Source organism: Canis lupus, chromosome 8, assembly GCF_011100685.1.
Source record: "Canis lupus familiaris isolate Mischka breed German Shepherd chromosome 8, alternate assembly UU_Cfam_GSD_1.0, whole genome shotgun sequence".
Classification (NCBI taxonomy): Eukaryota; Metazoa; Chordata; class Mammalia; order Carnivora; family Canidae; genus Canis; species Canis lupus.
This window is the reverse complement of record NC_049229.1, coordinates 30,661,305-30,682,952: the sequence shown is the minus strand read 5'-3', so window position 1 is coordinate 30,682,952 and position 21,648 is coordinate 30,661,305. Positions and strand designations below refer to the sequence as shown.

Here is a 21,648-nt window from a genome sequence, read left to right as displayed (position 1 = left end):
TCTCTGACCTTCCATCCCAAGCCGCAGACTTCCGTTCAACAGGGCTCTAATACCGTCATGATTTATTTAGGCGTTCGTTTCCGGCACTCCACTACGTTCTTTCGGCGCCCGTACTACGTTTCTCCTCTTCGCATCTCAAAGGAGAAGCACAGTGCCTGAGACCTAGCAGGCGCTCCTTCAATAAACACTTGTTCGAAGAATAGACCAGGGAAGGCAAGGAAAATCCATCAGCGGCGCGGACGACGTAGATGCACCGCACGCTTCCGCCGTCAGAGGGCGCCGGCGCGCCTCGCGCTAGTACGCAGGCGCGCGGCGGGGGGGCGGGCGCCGCGGCGGCGGTGGCGGCGGCGGCGGCGGCGGTCGTGGCTGCGGCCGGGGGAAGTGAATGGTTTTACCCAGAGGGCCCTGCGCCGCCTTTCTCCGCTGGCAGCGGTGCCGCTCCCTGCTCCTCTCTGCCGGCCATGGCGTTCACGTTCGCGGCCTTCTGCTACATGCTGGCGCTGCTGCTCACCGCCGCGCTCATCTTCTTCGCCATCTGGCACGTGAGTAGCCGGGGCCGCGGGAAGGAGGGCGAGGAGGCGGCGCAGCCTCTTCCTGCCCCGGGGCGGCGGCCGGGGCGGCGCCGGGGGATGGGGCCGCAGCGGGGCAGGCCGCGCCGCCGCGGCTCTGTGCGCCCTCCGCCTGCGGGGCCGGGCTGCGGTGGCCCGGGGGATGCGCGCGCCGCTGCCCCGGCCTGGATGGGTGGGGCGCCCCGGTCCTGGGGGCCCTGCGGGACCGCGCTTCGCCGGCGCGACCCCGGGCCCCCGCGAGGATGTCAGGGGCGCACCGAGGCGCGCTGCGCGCTTACGGGAGTGAAGTTTGCCGGTTACTAGTATTCGATCACATCGTCTTTTCTTTTCGAGTTTCCCCCGGAGTCTGGCCCAAATGAGATAGTATATATAGCCTACTTTAGAGGAATTTCCAACTCCGTTTTCAGCACTTGTTGGGTGCTGTTCGAGTAGAATGCCTCCCCCCGCCCCCCCCCCCCCCATTCTGTTTCCTTGTGAACTTTGATGCAGATTGATCACTTTGTTGGCCGCATCTCCGAACTTTTCCCCCAAAGCAGTGTTTGACTGCTGGAGTTTCTCAAGAGACACTCTTCCCAGCCATCTGTATTCAGGGTAGCTGGATTTAGTAGAGGTAGTTTCAATTTGATTTTGAAAATGGTCACAAATCTTAAACTTCCCTAGGGAAGTTTTTTTTTTTTTTTTTTTTTCTTTTTCTTTTTCTCGCCTTTTACTCACATCTTGCTGCAGGATAGAAGCACATCCTTACTGGTTCCTGTAAGGAACAAGTAAGCTCCTCGTGACAGTTCTATACTAGATTAAAAAAAAAAACATATATTTATTTACTCAGGAAAGACACACAGGCAGAGACATAGGCAGAGGGAGAAGCGGGCTCCTTGCGGGGAGCCTGATGCAGGACTCCATCCCAGGACCCCGGGATCACGGGATCACGCCCTGAACCGAAGGCCAGGGCACTCAAGAGCCACTGAGCCACTCAGATGGCCCTCTACGACAGATTTTTTAAGGATTCTTGTTTCTCTAGCACAAAATTAGAACCAGCCTTCTGGAAATCAGCATTTATTAAAAATATATCTTATATTTACTTCTGCCCTCCTCCTGTTCTTTTAGTGCCTTCTGGAATATTAGCCGTCAGTTGACTGATTGGACAGGTTCATTCATGTAAATTTTAAGTCAGGTTTCATCATGCAGATAGCAAGGATTTCTTAATGTACGTAGAGTGGCAGAGTGATTTAAATGGTAGCGGTGTCTAGGATAAAAAAAAAAAATCTCAGGGCAGCCCGGGTGGCTCAGTGGTTTAGTGCCACCTTCAGCCCGGGACGTGATCCTGGGGTCCCGGGATCGAGTCCCACGTCAGGCTCCCTGCGTAGAGTCTGCTTCTCCCTCTGCCTGTGTCTTTGCCCCTCTCTCTCTCTGTGTTTCTCATGAATAAATAAATTAAAAATCTTAAAAAAAAATCTCAAAAGTAGAATGAAAAACAAAAAGTAGAATGATACCACAGATTATTCTCTTTTGATAGAGAGTGTGGTTATGTTCATAATTAATTTAGAACCTAATTGCTGTATAGTGGGAAATGCTTAGGTAGGCTGTTCAGTAACTGCTCCCTCAAATGCTTTTCAGTAGGAACCAATACATTCAGAGCAGTTTATGCTCTTTGGTGGAAGAATAACAAATAAAGATAATTTGGGATGCAAACCAGCTCCACTTTAGTAAGCCTCTGGTGGAAGTTGAAATGTGTGGCTCCCTTCCATTTGTGAATGTGGATTTAAGTCATTTCCTGCTTGATGGGTATGCTTTGTTTTTTGAGACGATGAACATTCTGAGCGAGCTGTGATGGCCTTGTTTACATTTTGAACCAGGTTGTTTGGCTTAAGGAAAATCTGAACTGCGTTTAAAAAAAATGAGTAATTTAGTTTCAGCGTTGAAATGAATATGTATCTGGGTAAAGTAGGTAAATTTTAAGTCCTATTATGGAATTAAAAAAATTAATTTGTATTCCATAGATAAGTGGAGAGCTTTTATCTGTAGGGATTTCTTTGTAATTCAGAGGATTATGTATCCTTTGGAAACAAATTGACAATTCTAAAATATATAATTTCAATTTTTCTATCAACTTTCTATCAATTTTTCTGTCAACATAACCTTCAGGTAGTTTAAGTACCAGAAAGCTTCTTTGGAAATTTCAAGTAGAAATTCAAAGAATCTTGTTTGCATTAATCGTTTGGAGGATCTTTTTTGTGCTGGTGGTTACATCTGTCAGTTGAGTCCTAATTCATGTGATTGATGCTCTGGAGGATAGAGGTGGGAGCATAGAATTGCCTGAAGAGAAGGCATTCCCTAAAGACATGGATCAAATTTGAAGTTACCCTGGATTGTATAGTTTGATATCTTTAGGGATATATCGATTTTGTTTCTGCACTTCCGTGGGACGTTTTGTGAACATCTTTGTCTAGATGCATAGTCATAAAAGATGTGAAAACCACTAGGTTAAGAATCCTTTCAGAAGAGTTTTGAAAACTCCAGCTTATAGCGCTCAAACAGAAGCTCATGCATTAACACACTCCTTCAGAGATCCCTGAAATCCCCTGAAGAAGATGCTGGTCAGACGTTAGTTTTACATAAGTTTTATACTCTGCTGTTAAGGTCAGACGTTAGTTTTACATAAGTTTTATACTCTGCTGTTAAATTGGATCTTGTTATAGGCAGGTAATTTTATTTGCAATGACAGTCCTTATTTTGGACTTTATTACTGAGGTGCATTGGGGATTTATCACAGCAAATGATAGGTATTTGACTAATAATGTCCATAAGTAATCAGAAATTAGTATCTTCTAGTTGTACGTTTATATTCTTAACATTTATATGTGTTAGGTTTCATTAGCAAAGGCAAATAAATGCCTTTTGGTGAGTTCTGTATTTTTTTTTTTTTTTTGAGTTCTGTATTGTTTTAAGCTAGTCCCCTCCTCCCCTTTTCATCAATAAATATTGATTGAACACTTAAGAAGTTTATGTGCCAGGCCCGGAGAGGTAGCAGTGAACACAGAAAAAACCTTTGCTGTCATGGAGTTAACATCTTAATGTTTATTTTTCTTCCATTCCTATTTTATTTTTATTTTATTTATTTTATTTTATTTTTTAAAAGATTTTTATTTCTTTATTCATGAGAGACACAGAGAGAGAGCGAGAGGCAGAGACACAGGCAGAGGGAGAAGCAGGCTCCATGCAGGGAGGCCGATGTGGGACTTGACCCCCGGTCTCCAGGATCACGCCCTGGGCTGAAGGTGGTGCTAAACCGCTGAGCCACCTGGGCTGCCCTTCCATTCCTATTTTAGTTAGAATTTTTATTTAGTCAGTTTGGTGAATTTTATAAAATTCTAGAATTAAAAAAAGACCACTATCTTTTTATGAAGTGAAAAAAAATATATTTTTAAAGATTTTATTTATTCATTAGTACACAGAGACATAGGCAGAGGGAGAAGGCTCCCGTGGGGAGTCTGATGCAGGACTCTGTCCCAGGACCTTGGGATCACGACCTGAGCTGAAGGCAGATGCTCAAACACTGAACCACCCAAATGCCTCATGAAGCGAAGAACTTTAACTAGGGAAATAAACCAGCATAGTAAAAGCTAGAAATATAGAACTATACTGATTACTGGTAATATTGAGTAACACTGCCTCACATATGAAGATACTATTCCTAACCCACCAGAGGAAAGGCAGATAGGATTCTCTGTCCCCTGGATGACTAGAGACAGCAACTAAAATAGCTCCCCCATAAACTTGGTGCCTTTGGCTTCTCATTTTAACATCGGACCTGATAACACAGAGTGGTGTGGTGCCCTTATTTTGATTTTTAGTACATTTTGAACTTAGAAGTTGTGTGTTAAGTGACCCTAAATGCTAACAGCCACATCTCTCCAGAGTGTAGTCAGAAACATTTTTGCCATATATTTCATAAGTGGATAAGATCTTTCTCCCCTTATCACATTTATAACTGACTCCTTACACCCTTAGAAGTTGGTCTTACCTGGGTTACCCTTCCTCAGTCTTTAGTTTGGTGACCTAGTGAAAACATCCACAAGTGATAGGAATATGCAGAGGACACAAAAGTTAGACTGATCACTTTTATCATGACCTTGAACAGGGCTACTCTTGCTTATATGATGCCTTTAGGTGCATTAGAACAAGATGCCTCTTGGGGTAAAAGAATTAGTAAAATCCCTCCCTCCACAGCCCCTTAGGGCAGAGCCTGGTGTAGAGCTAAACCAGGATGCTTGGCCGCAGGAGCATGGGCTGGCTTTGAGCTTCCACCTCAGCAGATATTGCACTACCATATGTGGTGGTCCTGGCCATGAAGTTTAATAATCATTTTGTGTTTCCCTATTCTGAGGCCATTTCTTGTATTTCCAAATTGAAGCAGGACTTTGAAATATATGCGTTTGAGAACAGTGGGAACAAACTGAAGCATATGAGTCCATCTCTGGTGTCTCACTGAATTCCGTGATGGGGGCAGGGCACGCCCAAATGATTAAAAATGCCTCACCCCGAGGGGTACACAGACGTGTACACAAATACTGCAGTGTGAGAAATACCATACTGGTAGCACTGTAAAGCTCTGTGTTATGTGGATATTAGACACATGAAATTATTTCTGCCCAAGGGAGTCAGGGAAACCTACGGAGAGGGGTTGACATAGCAAGAGGGTTTTTAGGATGAAGAGTTTTGATCAAGGGCAGCCCCAGTGGTGCAGCGGTTTAGCACCACCTGCAGCCCAGGGCGTGATCCTGGAGACCCTGGATCGAGTCCCACGTCGGGCTCCCTGCATGGAGCCTGCTTCTGCCTCTGCCTGTGTCTCTGCGCCTCTCTCTCTCTCTCTCTGTCTCTATGACTAAATAAATAAAATCTTAAAAAAAATCTCTAAAACAAAAAAAGAGTTTTGATCAATAGTTATGGGTGAGGGAAAAGATCATTTCAAGAAGAGAAAATAACTTGTACAGAGGCTTTGAAAAATTGAAAATTGAAGACATTTATCACAGTGATACCAGGTCATTTAAATGCTATTAGTCTAAACATGTTTTCACTTCTTTAAATATGATTCTAGGTCTTTATCAGTACATAGTGAATTTACTGTGAATTGGTACATGTAGTCTTGGTATACTTTTGCTTTTGTTTTATTAACTTCATTCAATTATCATTTGTTGCTGCTTTTTATTAAAGGTCCTAACTATTTTAATTTTATTTTAGATTATTGCATTTGATGAACTGAAGACTGATTACAAGAATCCTATAGACCAGTGTAATACCCTGAATCCTGTAAGTTATAATATAGGATTTTTCTTTAGATTTTTAAACTGTTTTTGCTTTTAATTTAATTTGAAAATGGCCAATATTCTCAGTAGCATAATATATTTGTACTTTTTGAAGTAGGCAGAATTTACAAAAATATTCTTTTTCCTGCTTGACTATTCTGACTATTATTAATCTGTTGGTGATCTTGTCAGCTGTCATACTAACATTCTTCCAATCTGCTTTTTACATTGTCGGCCAAAGACAGTTGAAAAGGTCAAAAAGATTAAAAGAGTCAAAATTGCATTAAAGGTGTGTACTGCTTTTTAGTTTAATGTTTTAATGCTACATTCATTTCATGGGGAGGGTTAGGGCATTTGTATTTGTAAAATGTTCTGTTCGGTGTGCTTGTTCATATGCCTGTTGAGGTTTATGATTTCATGAAATTTCATATTTTATGCAAATGTTTGCTTGCTGGCCCAGTCAAGTAGGGAAAGCTGTTAAATGCTTATGCATTTTTTAAAAATGTTATAGCCATAGGCACTTCTATATTACATTATTTGATGCAGTGTTTGAAAGTTGGTTAACATAAAATGACTTTAATAGATGGTGAGATGATTCTTCTACTGTGATTTATTTGGAGGTAGTCTGGAAGTGTAGTCTTCAGTACCATGTCTACTTTAATCTTTGGTTATGTCTATTCTAGAATTAATTATTCACCCTTTCAGCTGATGTTTATTCAGAACCTTTTAGGTGGATAAATCTTTCCTTCGGCTCTGGAGTCTTGCACTAGTGCCGTCCTTTGGATTCATGCTGCCAGGATTTTGTGGATAACAATTTCTATACAGAAGTCTACAGTTTTTTTCTAATATATATCCACTCTAAATTTCTAAAATAGACTTACACTAAGTTCTGAGCTCTGATGGATTGTTATAATGTGGCTCCATTGTGCTTAGGGTTTTATTTTTTATTTTTTCTAAAGATTTTATTTATTCATGAGAGACACACACAGAGAGAGAGAGAGAGAGAGAGAGGCAGAGACACAAGCATAGGGAGAAGCAGAGAGAGAGAGAGAGAGAGAGGCAGAGACACAAGCATAGGGAGAAGCAGGCTCCATGCAGGGAGCCTGATGTGGGACTCAATCCTGGGACTCCAGGACCAGGCCCTGGGCCAAAGGCAGGCACTAAACCACTGAGCCATCCAGGGATCCCTGGTTTATATATATATTTTTTACTTCATTCAGTTTACTCATTTAGGAGGATTCTCCTTTAGCCTGTAGGTTTGATTTTGCCTAATTGGCTAGAAGCTGAAAGGCTATTTGTAAGAAAGCAGTGGATAGGTCTCCAAGAAATAGAATACAATAAATCATCTTAAAAAAATTACTCAAGATGAGAACTTGTGTAGACTTTAACTGTGTAAAACTATAAGGCACTAGCATACAAGAGGGATTTTATGGGTCTATAAAGTTAGTTTGCTACTTTCTCATTGTTTCCTTCATAAAAATGAGTGATGGGATAAATTTCTAGTTTGTCTTTAAAAAACTGCTACAGTAATTCTTGATGTAGGTACAATTAAAAGTATTAACTTACTAGCTGTTTCTCTGCTCTTAAGAAACAAAATAGGTGATGAATTTGCTTTCTCATTGGAAAGTAATAATGTTGATTGTAAAATATCATAACCTACCATTGAAACTGTTACCAAGAGATGAAGAAATCGAAATTTCTTTTTTTGACAGTTGTTCATTAATAGTATTCTCTTTGGCTTTTCATTACTTCAAATAACCAAATGATGATGAGGATGATAAGAGCTGAAATCAAATGAGGGGTTTCCTGGGCACCAGGCTCTGTGCTAAGCATCTTTTCTTGGGCTTTGTCATTCAGTGCTGGTGACTGACTTAAAGGGTAGGTATGTTATTCTCATGAGTAGGAGGATAGGATAGGCTGAGGCTTAGCGAGTTTGAAGCACTTTACCAACAAGGTCACACAGCTAAGGTAGAACCAGCATTTGAACCCAGACAGCTGGATTTTTATGCTCAAGCTTTGGTAGTTCCCTAATTTACCATTAACTTAAGAGGGACTAATTTCATTTTTACATATAATGTGTGATTTCTGACTCTTCTTCATGGAAGGAAATTCTCACTTAAAAAAGACATGTGCTTCGACATCCTAATGCTGTGTAGATTGGGAGGAAGTTTTTATATCAACACAAGTTGCATTTGGATAGGGTGCCGAAAATTGGCTTACTAGCAGTGCATCTGACAGTTTTCCCTATTTAAAATTTGTTTTGACAATTCTGCCAAAGTATGGGGGAAGACAAATATTATTTTTTAAATGTGAACCTTAACTAGAGTATACTACGATTTGCATGTTAATTATCATTTCAGCCATATTTTTATGAGGAATTTTTTTGGATACTAGTTTTTGTGTAAACATTTGTTCCTAAATGGAATAATTTTTGTGCAACTTATGAGGAAATTTCACCATTAAAGAACGATTGGAGTGGACTGGTTTTTATGAGATGCACAATTAAAAGATTCTGGACTTTTCTGAGGAGAAGGGAGTGTGGCATGTGTTTCATATTAGAACTGGAAGAGTGGCAGATTATCTGTATTTTCACTCTTACTAAAAAGTGTATTGTTTAAGAGCAGTTAAGATTGTGCTTTCAAAATCATTATCTCCCATATCTTACTCTGGAAGTATAGGATGAAAAGCTGGATAATGATTTGTTTTGTTAGATATCACTTGGCTTTAGAGAGCTAAAATAGACATTATATATTGTAAAGAAAAATTCTATAATTTATACTAGTATGATAAACCGTTTTAGTGGAACTCCTAGTACAATGTATATTTTTCTTGGTTTGTCCTGGTTGCAGTCTTTGTGTTTCAAAGATTTCCTGTGGACATTTTCTTGTTTTCTTGCAGATGTTTAATTTTGATCTTAATTAAATGGTGGCTTACTGGTTCCTGTTATCTACAGGTTCATATACATTTGCAGAGTTTATCTTTTGTTATTTATTATATTGTTTAAGTTTTTAGAAAATATCTGGTTAGTGATGTAGATTAGTTGGTTTTACTGGGATTTCTTTCTTTTTTTTTTTTTTAATTTTATTTATTTATTCATGAGAAACACACACACACAGAGAGAGAGAGAGAGAGAGAGAGGCAGAGACACAGGCAGAGGGAGAAGCAGGCTCCATGCAGGGAGCCTGAGGTGGGACTCTATCTCAGGTCTCCAGGATCACGCCCTGGGCCGAAGGTGGTGCTAAACCGCTGAGCCACCGGGGCTGCCCTTTACTGGGATTTTATTTAAAATATTATTCATTTAAAAACTTTGCTTTACAGCTTTGAAGTGGAAAAAGTGATTTGGGAGTATTAGAAAGTGGGCTTGAATATATAGTACAATTGTTATTATTCCTGCAACAATGGTTTCCTCTCAGGAAAGATCTGATGATGTTGAGGATTCATATAAGTTTACTTTGATATGATGCAGACATTTGAGAAACTGGCTTTGCATCTGTGACTTATAGGAAGTTATTTGGCTGAAACTTGCAATGAAAGGTTTGGGACTTTTATTTAACAGAGTCATTAGGCTGAAATCTTTAGGATCAGAAAGATAATTAAAAATAAAGCATGAACTCTTGGTCATTTTATAAAATGCGTTTTGCTTGAATTAATTTTTCTCATTTAATACTACCTGCAATAAAAAAAATCATTTTATTTTTGAGTTCTGACCTCCTGGTCTGCTGTGTCTGTAAGTAGTTGGTTAGAAAACAAGCTGAAAGAAACAGGAAGGCCATGTAAGCATCGGAGCTCAGGAACCGGGACAATTCCAATTTATGGTTCAGAACTCAGTCTTTTCCCTCCTACATTGCAGAATGCACATCGTTTGCATCTGTGTATATTAGTGTTTCTTTCCCTCTGACTGTGCTGAGATTATAATGGCTTTTGGCTTTCCATTGAAAAATTACTTTTGTGGTAATGCGATGTGATTTGCTAAGTATTGTTTTATGTAGCATTCCTGGTTTCTGTTAAAAGCTTTGAAACACTGACGGGTAAAATATCCTAAAGGGGAGTTTTGTTTTTGTGGATTTTTTTATATCATGTTGCATGTGATCAGATACCTCATTTTTCTATTTTTATCATTGTTGAACAGTGGAAAGAAAAAGTATTCCAAGTGATCAGCAAAAAACTGAACCACCTGGGTGGTAACGTTGTATAATTTAACTTGTTATTGTAAGAATTTGAGTCTTAAATTTGAAGTTCTATTTAATCTTTTAGTGCAAGCTTTATCATCTGGTCACTTTGCTTCGAATTCTACTTTCAGTAAAAAGTTCAATATGGAAACAGAGCTCAGCAGCATCCTTCATGCCTGATTCTAAGAAAAGAGTGATTTTTTCATTATGGAAACTTGGTTGCCACCTGCTTTCCAAATTACCATTTGACTTAATGCCAAGGCATTTTGATAATTGGCTTGTATTTTTCTTCCAGCTTGTACTTCCCGAGTACCTCATCCATGCTTTCTTCTGTGTCATGTTTCTTTGTGCAGCAGAGTGGCTTACACTGGGTCTCAATATGCCCCTCTTGGCGTATCATATTTGGAGGTAATATTTAGATATATTTCTAATACTTTTCCTAATTATATTTTAATTATACTATGGTTGATACGGTTATCTTATGTGCTAGTCCTCTAAATGAAAACTGAAGATTAGTTGGCATTTATTTTAATAAAATCAAGTAGGTGAACAAATAATTGTTTAATATCTTTTATGGTGTTTACTTTGTTACTCTTTAAAGGTGTTTTTCAAAAAGTGAGGTTTAATTTACATACAATAATGTGCAAAAGTCTGAAGCCCCATCCTTGTCAGTTACCTTGCCACCTCCCAAGGAGAGCACTGAACTCTGTCAACTGGATTAGTTTTGCCCATCTTTGAACTTGATATAAGTCAAAATATATAGTGTGTTTAACTTCTTTCTCCATGTTTACTTTGTAATTTTAAATTTGGTTGTTTATAAAATATATTCATATTTTATAACTTGAGTTATGTATATTATATCTGATCTATATAATAGAGTTAGAGGTTTTTCTTTTTTAAATAGGTGTGTTAAATCTCATTGCTCTTGATTTTAGGAAATATACTTAAGATGTGTTTAGGCATAAAGCGGTATCATATCTGTAATTGAGTCTGAAATTCTTCTATAAAAAATGTGTGCATATTTGGAGCTAAAACAAAAAAAGAGAAGAGTGAAGCTGTGTGGTTAATGTGAGCATTTGGAATATCTTGGTGAAGTGTTTTCACACCATTTCTGTAAACCTAAGATTATATTCAAAGAAAAAGTTAAAAGGAAGAAAATCTTAGTTCCTTTTTACAGTTATTTTCCTTTTCCTTGTGTTTATGAAATTGTTGAAGAGACCAGATAGGATTTGTTTAACTGTCCTGTTCTCATATAGGGGCTCTTGTTTTAAAATTAAGATGATAAGAGGAAAGAACTCCACCCTGGAACTACAAGTAAGCTTCCCTATGTAGACTACCTCTCATGGCAACAAATGTTACTTGAGAAGGAAAACCCTCCTTCTCATCTGAAAGGTTGTCTTCCCTTTTTTGGGGTGGCTAATAGACTGTGTTTATTGCAGGTATATGAGTAGACCAGTGATGAGTGGACCAGGACTCTATGACCCTACAACCATCATGAATGCAGACATTTTAGCGTATTGTCAGAAAGAAGGCTGGTGCAAATTAGCTTTTTATCTTCTAGCATTTTTTTACTACCTATACGGGTAAGTTTAAAAAATGAAATGAATATATGATTTCACTTTGCTTCCAAAAAAGTTTGCAGGCATTATGGTCTTAATATAGTACTTTAAAATCCACTTGAAGAACTCAGTGTCTTGAATGGTGGTGGCTGGTAATGGCACAGTGCACATCAGCAAACGCACTCACATTAAATATGAATAGACTGGTACTTGTCACAGGCAGCCAACTGCTGTGCAGTCGGAGACAGAAGGTGTGGTCAGGGGCTGCTTCCTAAATTTTTGGACACAGTCCGTCAGTGAAGGACAGTCCTCATTTTCCATGGCAAAGTGATGGCATTGAGAGGATTGCAAAAAAGTGTGAATTTGCAAAAAACCATTTGCTTGGCTTCACTATCTTGAGGTGATATTTAATTTCTTATCATTCTTTACAAACTGTATGCTCTGCCCTTTATTTTCTGGCTTCCTTGATCTGAATTAGATGAATGAAACAGATCTATCCTATTTGATGGTGTAATTATCGATTCTTCTTCCTTTATACCGTGATGGACTCGTATCATTCCTCTAGATCAGGGCTTCTCAACATCAAGACTGTTAACATTTTAGGCTGGATAAATTTTTGTAATGGGGGCTCTCCTGAGCATTGTAGGATATTTAGCAGTGTCCCTTGCCTCTTCCCACTAGACGCCAGTAGCACCTCCTCTACCCCAGTCATCAAAACCTAAAATGTGTCTGGACAGTGCCAAATGCCCCCTGCAGGGCAAAAACCAGCCCTGGTAGAGAACCACTGCCCTAAGTGTCCTGTATATGGAATAAGATGGCTGCTCATTAAAACAAGAAAAGGACACTTGCAAGTGTGGAATTACATTTCTTTAAGCTACATAAATACACTTTCTCATTTTTTATTGACATATTCAACCAGAGATGACATTCCACCTGATTTTCCAAATATGAAGAAAATTGGCTGTATAAGATGGAATTGTAATCATTAAGCTTCTTTCTATTCTCTCCTTTTTGTTAGAAAGCTTGCTAAGTATTAGATGGTAGGTTATATTCTTATTTCTCTTTATATCATACAAGTTTCCATTATGAAAAATAATATGCTAGGCTGAAATTTATGAAAAAGGTATGTTTATGCTTCTAGAGGTTGTAATTGTGAAAATGAGTATCCTTTAGTGCATTTACAGATGCTCATTTATGAAACAAAAATAGTGAATAAGTTCTGAAAAGTGAAATACCAGGGGTCATTTTCATTTCCTGTTAATTTTCATTTTAAAAAATTTCTTTAACAAATATCTGGAACAGTGCTGGCATATAGTAGGCACTTAAGACGTATTAGTTAAGGGCCACCTGGGTGGCTCAGTCGATCAAATGTCTGACTCTTGATCTCAGCTCAGGTCTCAGTCTCAGCGTCCTGAGTTCAAGTCCCATGTTGGGCTTTATGCTAGGCATGAAGCCTAATAATTAAAATACTTGTTGAAAGAAATGAATCATTGAATAGATGATAAAATCAGCGATGTATAGTTCTGGGAAAATGTTCACCAGGAGATGGTGGCACTAGGTCATTTCATTTCTGTTTAAATTGTTTATCGAGTTTGTACAACTCTTTGCTTTGTATTTCCATTTAGAGATCCATGCTTTTTAACCATGCCTTTCCCACATCACTCTGGTAGAATTGCCCAGAAAATAAATGTTTTTTTTTCTATTTTGCTTGTTTGTACCCTTTTCCCACCCTGTTGCTGTTGCCTAGAGCCTTCCTCTAATGGCTCTTCCTCTTCCATCTGTAAAATGGGGATAATCATGGTACTCACCCCCTGTGACTGCTTAGAGGATTCAGCGAGATCATGTACATAAAAGTTCTAGTGGAGGGCCTGGCATGAAGTGAGCCCTCCAGAGATGCTTGCCTCTATTATTAGACAACTCCAGAGCAGTGTACTGTTTGGATTGCTTCTCTAAGCTCTGATCCCCTATTAAGCTTTCAGCTGTGCTGTTCTACTTGCTAAAATTGGAAAAGAAATAGGGGACAACCACAGCATATGCACTGAGCCAAGTCCTACCTTAGGCAGAAGTCCATAAATGCAAATTAGGATTGTATTGTGAACTGGTCATTAGTCTTTTCATATTCTGTGGTGGTGTGATACTATAAACCAGTTTGCTTTGTAAAGCAGACTCAACTTTTTGGTGCTTTTAGTTTTTATAGTTAGGAATGTTTGAATTAATAGGCTTTTTCTTCTTTTCAGCATGATCTATGTTTTGGTGAGCTCTTAGAACAACACACAGAAGAATTGGTCCAGTAAGTGCATGCAAAAAGCCACCAAATGAAGGGATTCTATCCAGCAAGATCCTGTTTCCAAGAGTAGACTATGGAATCTGATCAGTTACTTTAAAAAATGACTCCTTATTTTTTAAATGTTTCCACATTTTTTGCTTGTGGAAAGACTGTTTTCATATGTTATACTCGGTTAAAGAATTTAAATGGAATTACGTATAAATTAATATAAAATGATTACCTCTGGTGTTGACAGGTTTGAACTTGCACTCCTTAAGGAACAGCCATAATCCCATGAATGATTGCATTAATTATTGACTATCCTTAGTCCATTGGAAGCTTTTGTTATATATAGGAACTTGTAGGGCTCATTTTGGTTTATTGAAATGCCATCTAATTATAAATTAGCTGTAGATATCAGGTGCTTCTGATGACTGAAAATATATATCTGACTTGTGGGAAACTTCATGGGTTTCCTTATTTATCATGTATGTGATTATATATGGACACATTTACAAAATAAGAAGAGTGGGATTTTTCCCCTTCAACTTGAATATTATCCCTGTATATTGCATGAATGAGAGATTTCCCATATTTCCATCAGAGTAATATACTTGCTTTAATTCTTAAGCATAAGTGAACAAGATAAAATATATGCTGAATTACTTGTGAAGAATGCATTTAAAGCTATTTTAAATGTGTTTTAATTTGTAAGACATTACTTATTAAGAAATTGGTTATTATACTTACTGTTCTAATTTGGTGGTAAAGGTATTCTTAAGAATTTGCAAGTACTTTAGATTTTCAAAATTGAATGAGAGAGAACATTGTATAACCGTCCTGCTGTTCCTTAGTGCAATACAATAAAACTCTGAAATTAACTTATTTTCAGTGCATTGTTTTAAAGATTACAAATAGCTATTTCTTACACTTGCTTAATCCATAATAAAGACATATTACTGTCAGTTTTTTTTTTTTTTAATAGTAGAGTATGACATTGTGTGTATGTGTGTTTGTTGTTGTTTTAAATACCATGCCTGGATCTAAAAAACATAGTTTTAAGTGGCTAAGCACAGTACCCTCTGTTGTCACTTGACAAGGTTCATAAACATTGATGGCACAGCATCATCATTTTTCTTAACCAATTTAAAAAGTTATGGTGGCACCTTAAAATGTTAAATTTTGTTTTCTTTTTTGAAACAGCAGGTTTTTAAGGAAAAATGACCTATTAAATTTGAGTTTTTTGCTGCTGCTTGTAAGGCAGGTAAATTATGGCTTGCGTGTTTTTGTAAGAATTGTGCTTTATTTGGAGTGCCGTAGTTGAGGCAATTGAAAATAGTGTGAGTGGCTCCAAAGTTTCTTAAACAAAAGATCAAAGAAAGAAAACCAATACATAGAAATTCCACATAATGATCAAGGTAGTTTGTGGATGAGTTTATGGAATTCTTATTCTAAGAGCTCCTTAAATTAGATGCTGCTGAATTCTCTGCTAGTGAAGAAATGCCTCCCCACCTTTTGGGAGAATAGCTGTTCACTGTTTGGGATTGTATAACAGGGTGAGTGTGCTGAAGAAGAGGTTGTAGAACCAGAAGAGAGAGGAGAGCCAAACTATTTCCTAATGAGAGAAGCTTTAAAGACCTTATATTTTATGGTCTGGATGACAGACACCTCGAGGGATCTGCCTCTTGGGTCGTTTCATGCAGAAAATTATTTATTGACCAGTTTCTAGGCATTGAAAATTTGTGCTTAGAGTCTGAGCAACCATTCAGCTTCTAATCCAGCTAATTATGTCAGCACCTACTTCTCATTTTTCTTTTAGGTTCACAAGTAACTTTTGATCATGTGAGACCTTGCCAGGTCCAGATAGGTTTCTTGGGGCTGTTACTTTAGCATTCCTGTTGAAGTATTTGCACGAGCCCTTGTGGTCTCTTAGCAAGCACTACTTTCTAAGTTTTAACAAATCTCCTTTTAATAATATACTTCAGAATATTCTCCAAAATTCTGCAAGGCTTACTGGCTGCAATTTGTGGAAGCCACCTTCTCAGGCTTCAAAAATTAGATATGTAGTCCTTAGCTGATTCATTACTCAAAGGTGACTGACTGATTGCCAGCCAGTATGGTTCACCCATCTCAGTGGTAGGTGGGTGGCTCCTAGGCACGTGAGCAATTAAAAGATTGAGTGCCTGGAAGCTCTCACAATATCTTCCCATCTTTGAGACAACCTGGGTCACTCAGTGGTTGAGCATCTGCCTTTGGCTTAGGTCATGATCCCGGGGTCTGGGGATTGAGTCTTGCATCAGGCTCACCCTCACTGTGGGTGGCCTGCTTCTCCCTCTGCCTATATCTCTGCCTCTCTCTGTGTGTCTCATGAATAAATACATAAAATCTTAAGAAAAAGCTAGAAGAATGTTTTCCTTGCCATATTTTTCTTCCAACTATATGTTTATGAACAGTATTCAAGGAATATTATTGCCATGGTGCAAATAATGGCTGGTGTGTATCCTACCCTGCAGGGGTGTGAGCTTTGATTTTAGGTGTGGCTACGTCATAGTGTGATATATCACACCCACCCAATTAAATAGTGATCTGTATTTAACAGTATTTATCTAGTTTATTTATTTATCATTCAGCACTCACAAATGTGCATCTCTCAATAATCAGTTGTACGGTATAATTGTAAATCAGAAATTTTGACAGCAAAAATATTTTAATACAACTCTATTCAAAGGGAAGGGTAAAAATATTGATACCTGTCTAGCATTGTTCATAAAAGTACTCCTATTCATAATTTTGGGAAACTACTACTATTAGTCTCAAATTATTTAAGCTCTTTTTTTGTTCAAACCACTCACTGACCTATGGTCAGAGTGGCAGCTAATGAGTCTCTGGTACCAGTATTATAGCTCAGAAGAAGATTCTGAACTAATACTTTAGAAGTGATGCCAAGAGAAAAACTGTGGCTCTGTTTCTGGATATGTTGAATAGCTTTCTTAGAACAATTTTCCCTTTCATTAAAATTAAGAGTCCTAAAGCTAAGTATCTAAAAGAAGTAAACAACTCTGCTGCTTGTTCAACTTAGTTTTGGGAAGCAGTATTAACTGTATAGAGTGATTGACCTGTGGGACCAGAGTGAAGATTTCATCCTATGTTAATTTTATTAATGCACATTGTGGACACAAAGATGTAGAGCGCATCTTCACACGGAGAAGTTCATTTTATCGTACAGTGCTTTTCCTAAAACACATCTCTTCACTAACCACGTTCATATAGTCTAGAGAAGAAAAATTTCCTAAGTAATAGATTGACTACTAGGTAGACCCTAAAACTGAGAGAAAGCATGGCATATAGTTAGCCATCTGCTCATGGTTTATTAAATCTGAGTTAACCTGATTGGTGTGGTACCACTGTCCAGAGAAAATGCCCATAAATCTACCTTCTTAGAGCTTGATTTATTTTGCTTTTGTATATTAAATAAAAACTGTCTCAAATGTTTCCTTGTGTAGTTTATGGTTAATGGCTGGGTCTGTGTCTTAATTCAATTTCAGCAGCTAACTCTGGCTTGTGTGTGACCAGGACTCCAGATTGTCTCTCTGCTTGTGATGAGGGAGGGCTATCCCCGCAGGTTAGGTAGAGAAAATACTTTCCAACAGTGTAAAATTACCTTTTTTTTTTTTTTTTTTTTTTGAGTAATACTCTTCCATGTTTCTCTGTTATGGAATAATTGATGTTTTCCCTTAATACTTAGTATTAAAGTAAGTATTTTTAAACATGGAAGGCTTAACTAGCATTTGATGTAAAAATGAGAGAAGCATGCACTTTGAAAATTCAGTTGATTATTTAAGGATTTGATTAATCCATGCCAATATTTTCCTTCCACTTTAAGTGTTCATGAATAAGCTATATATTCATATTAAGAAGAAGAAATGTAAGATTTGATAATGTTAATTTCAACGATGTCCTAAAGTTTAATAGAATATTGTGATTTTTTTTTTTTTAAAGATTTCACTTATTTATTCATGAGAGACAGAGAAAGAGAGGCAGAGACACAGGCAGAAGGAGAAGCAGGCTCCATGCAGGGAGCCCGACGTGGGACTCGATCCCGGGACTCCAGGATCATGCCCTGGGCAGAAGGCAGGCGCTAAACCGCTGAGCCACCCAGGGATCCTGAATATTGTGATTTTTAAATGTATTTGGCTGTAATACTGAAACCATGGAGAAGGTCAATTTATTACTGCAGCCTGAACTTATTAAAAAAACTTTTTTTCTGGCTATAACTTTTGGCATTTATTATCTTAGATAAGAAACCCCTCGTTTAAGTATTCAGATACTGGTGGGATATGTGGTTCTCCCATCTTCCTTAGTATTCATATATTCTAGATTCTTGAAGTAGTGCATATATAAAAGTATTAAAATACTGATTTTATATTATGGAACACACTGTCTCTCTGATCTGAAGATCCCAAATAGCACTAGTAATTGTTTAAAGTGTTCCCCAATGAAATTAAAGTAGATCAGCAGCAGCAAGAAGAGTGTGAGACAAAAGAAAACTGGCAATCACATGATTATTCAGAAATGAAGTTTTGATGTGAAATTTACTTTGGCGTGGAAGTGCCTAGGACTCTTGTTTCACATTTGTGATCGCCAGCAGCCAAGGGACTACCGTATGTAGTGCTGAAGCCCCCATGCCTGTTAAAACATCCTTGCCTACAGTGCTGACTGCTTAGCATTACATTTTAAGACAAAAAGACATGTTCAGTAGCATAGGGTGAAGTGAAGCAGCAAGAGAATCGGAGACTTAATTTGTGGATAAGTGTTTCCAACATAAATGTGAAAGAGGGGTTAAATGTGTAGTCCCTAGGGCAAAAACATGAATGCTCTAAAAACAAAGCAGCTGTCTGACCCAGTGGATTCCTCATATCTGAAAATGTTGTAGCAAATGCTGGATAAACACCTATTGGGGATGATCGAGTATTGGATGGGAGGTGACCAAGACAACTCATAGGATCTCTCACACTTTTGTAGGTCTATGAAGTAGAAAAAACATGGGAGAAAATGTGGGAGGAATAGAGGGTGAAAGTTATTTGATTTTAGCTTGGGTACTCCTACCAGTTTTTATATTTGCTACTATGGTATATTCCACCCAGTAGTTACAAGTTGTAAAATGAGGTAAAAGTGTGGTAAATAATAACTATAGGCAGTCAGCTATTTTTCCATATGCTTGTTTCAGCATTACTTCCAGGTGAAATATACCAGAGAAGCCAATGCATTTCTAAAAAAGGAAATTGTATAACAATTTTTCAATCTTCTATAAGAGATGAGAGACACAACAGATTTGTCAATAAAAGCTTTAGGAATATCTGCACATACACATTTACATTGAAGTTGGTAACACTAGTAAGTTTCATTTCAATACAGATTATGTTAAATAGCGCTTAAATTTCAGACATGGTCATATATATGTTATTTGAAATTCTTTATCTAGATACAGATCTTGATAATGGATCTCTTGATGATAGATGTGCAGCTAGTTTGTCCCGAAACTCATGAAGATAATTATATTGCTGAAAAAAGTAAAGATACATTGAAATATACTGTAGAAAACTAGTTAGCAGAGTACTCACAATACCAGTAGCAATTATGAATAAAAAAATAATTGCTAAGAACAGTTCTACAACTTTTGAGTAAGGAAGTGTTTGCATTATGAGAATTTTTACCTTTCAGTAAAGCTGCATATAGTGTGAAAAACTATTGCTTTAAAAATCAGAAGGTAGCATTTAGTACACATGAATGTTTTATAAAAATCTGAAAAATCCTTTCTCACTTTCCTGGCAGGAGCAAATTAAAATTAAGAATATTACATGAAGGCCTTCTTTTTGCTAGTGTATTTTACCTCTGGGGTTAAGTAGGGAGGAGAGCGTACTTTCTATAGCAATTAACAATGGTATATTCAAGAAACTGTTTCTTAATTTATGGAAGCCCTAGATTTCTGCTTCTTGGGGTGACATAATCCATCTGGAACAATGTTCATAGTAGTCAATGTTTAAAAAATCAGTAATCTTAACAGATAAGTGAAAAAAGGCCTTAAATAATTTATTTGCAGTTTTAATAATTTCCCAGAGGATATTCTTATTCTGCCAATAATCTCATTTCTTATTACTGGGAAGTGAACATTGTGCACTGCTAGCTGTATCAGCACGGAGATGGCGGAGATGGGAGAGCCTGTTTGCTACAGAGTGCTGAGGTGATCAACTGACAGCCCATATGATGTGGGCTTCATTGTCTCCAGGATAAAAGATGTAACATGCACACACGTGGATATGTTTTTTTTTTTTTTTTTTTAACGTGGATATGTTTGACCATTTGGTTTTGTTTCAGACACCTGAAAACATTTTGAATTTGAAGAATCATTTGATTTTAAGAGGTAAGAAGGGGAATTCTCTGTTTTCAGAACCTGTACAGTGAAGTGGATCCTCTATGGATTGTTTTGAATGATCTTATTTAAGCCCTGAGAATCAGGCTGGTTGGTGAATTTGTCAGTTACTATAATAATTCACATTCATGACTGTTGGGTAGACCCCTGACTCTGGGAAGAGGGACTCAAGTCCAGGAAGCTGCTAAAGGCCAGGACTCTTGTGCCTGATTCCGTGATTGAGTCCTAATGCTGAGACAGGGCACTTGGGAAAGGAAGACAAATTAAGTTTACAAATCCAGAAACAAAGTGAAATCTGCAGAATCTTTCAGGAACATTAATATCTAATAATATTCTTGGGGCACTGCTACTGCAGAGATTTTTAAGTGTTAAGCGGAGAGGAAATGTGCAAGCTGTCACTTGAGTTATCCACAGTAAAGGGTAATTAGCATTGTTTTGTGGGGTGTTTTTCTTTCTTTCTTTTTTTTTTTTTTTTTTTTGTATTATAGTCATCCATCTGTCTTCGTTGACTATTTTGGTGATATGATGGATCTTTATTAGATCTTTCTGGCCAAGAAACTACCGAGTTTATTGTAATCATCTCATTTGGTAAAATTTTGAAATTCATTCCAAGAACTGAATGGGCAAAAACTGAACAATAGTAGATCTGGCAAGAATAAACTGGAAAAGTTCAGATTTTTCATTATTTTCTTTGAAATACTGTGAATTTCTTCAGTATGTATATTTAACATAAATATTAATATATTAATTTAACATGTTTATATTTAAAGATAAATTCTGAACAGGTGATACATGAATAATAGAGTGCTTTGGGTTTTCACTGCCCTTTGGGTGATGAATTCCACTGTGGTGTAACTGCCCCCAGCCCGCCAGCACACAGGAACGGGCAGCCTCCTTACCTTGATCGTCTGTATTGCTCCAGACCCTCGCAGGTCTCTCAGGCTGTCGATGGCTTGCTGTGGTGAAACTGTGTCCGACAGGTAGAGCAGGAGACAAGCGGCTACTAATAGAACATGTTAGGAAAAGAGTATATGATTAAATAATGATAGGGTAGGGCATTGTGTATTTATTTTTTTATTTTTTAAAGATTTTATTTATATTCATGAGAGACACACACAGAGAGAGGCAGAGACATAGGCAGAGGGAGAAGCAGGCTCCCTGCGGGTAGAGACTGATGCGGGACTCGATCCTGAGACCCTGGGATCACGTCCTGAGCCGAAGGTGGATGCTCAACCACTGAGCCACCCAGGTGCCCCAGCATTGTATATTTAATTAGACTTCCGCTGGTGCAGAAGATGGAGTTTTGGTGTCAGTGTGCAAAATGAATTAAAAGACATTTAGTAGGTGTTTTT

General features: G+C 38.0%; 2 protein-coding genes across 6 annotated transcripts in view; one reads left to right on the top strand and one right to left on the bottom strand.

Moving 5' to 3' along the window:
- Nucleotides 1-329: 329 nt before the first annotated feature.
- CNIH1 (cornichon family AMPA receptor auxiliary protein 1) lies at nt 330-14,831 on the top strand. Its single transcript, XM_038544756.1, has 5 exons — nt 330-542; nt 5,808-5,876; nt 10,337-10,449; nt 11,481-11,624; nt 13,838-14,831. Exons 1-5 carry the CDS (start codon nt 462-464, stop codon nt 13,863-13,865), a joined length of 435 nt encoding a protein of 144 aa, XP_038400684.1. The 5' UTR covers nt 330-461; the 3' UTR covers nt 13,866-14,831.
- The window catches only part of CDKN3 (cyclin dependent kinase inhibitor 3), a 30,683-nt gene continuing 13,117 nt past the window's right edge, over nt 4,083-21,648 (bottom strand). For 2 of the 5 annotated variants that reach the window (XM_038544753.1, XM_038544751.1), the window contains 2 exons: nt 21,196-21,299; nt 5,275-5,445 (listed from right to left, as the gene is read on the bottom strand). In XM_038544753.1, the coding sequence (XP_038400681.1) occupies nt 5,290-5,445; nt 21,196-21,299 (260 nt within the window). In that variant the 3' untranslated portion in view covers nt 5,275-5,289. Of the gene's footprint in view, nt 5,446-19,195; nt 19,428-21,195; nt 21,300-21,648 lie in introns of those variants that run through there. The other 3 variants (XM_038544752.1, XM_038544755.1, XM_038544754.1) reach the window with 3 other exon arrangements.

Excerpts from the sequence above, each read along its gene's own strand:
- CNIH1 (XM_038544756.1), top strand. The coding sequence starts at position 462 with ATGGCGTTCACGTTCGCGGCCTTCTGCTACATGCTGGCGCTGCTGCTC. Across the intron at positions 543-5,807 it reads TCTTCTTCGCCATCTGGCAC|ATTATTGCATTTGATGAACT; the intron begins GTGAGTAGCCGG and ends ATTTTATTTTAG. Across the intron at positions 5,877-10,336 it reads AGTGTAATACCCTGAATCCT|CTTGTACTTCCCGAGTACCT; the intron begins GTAAGTTATAAT and ends TTTTTCTTCCAG.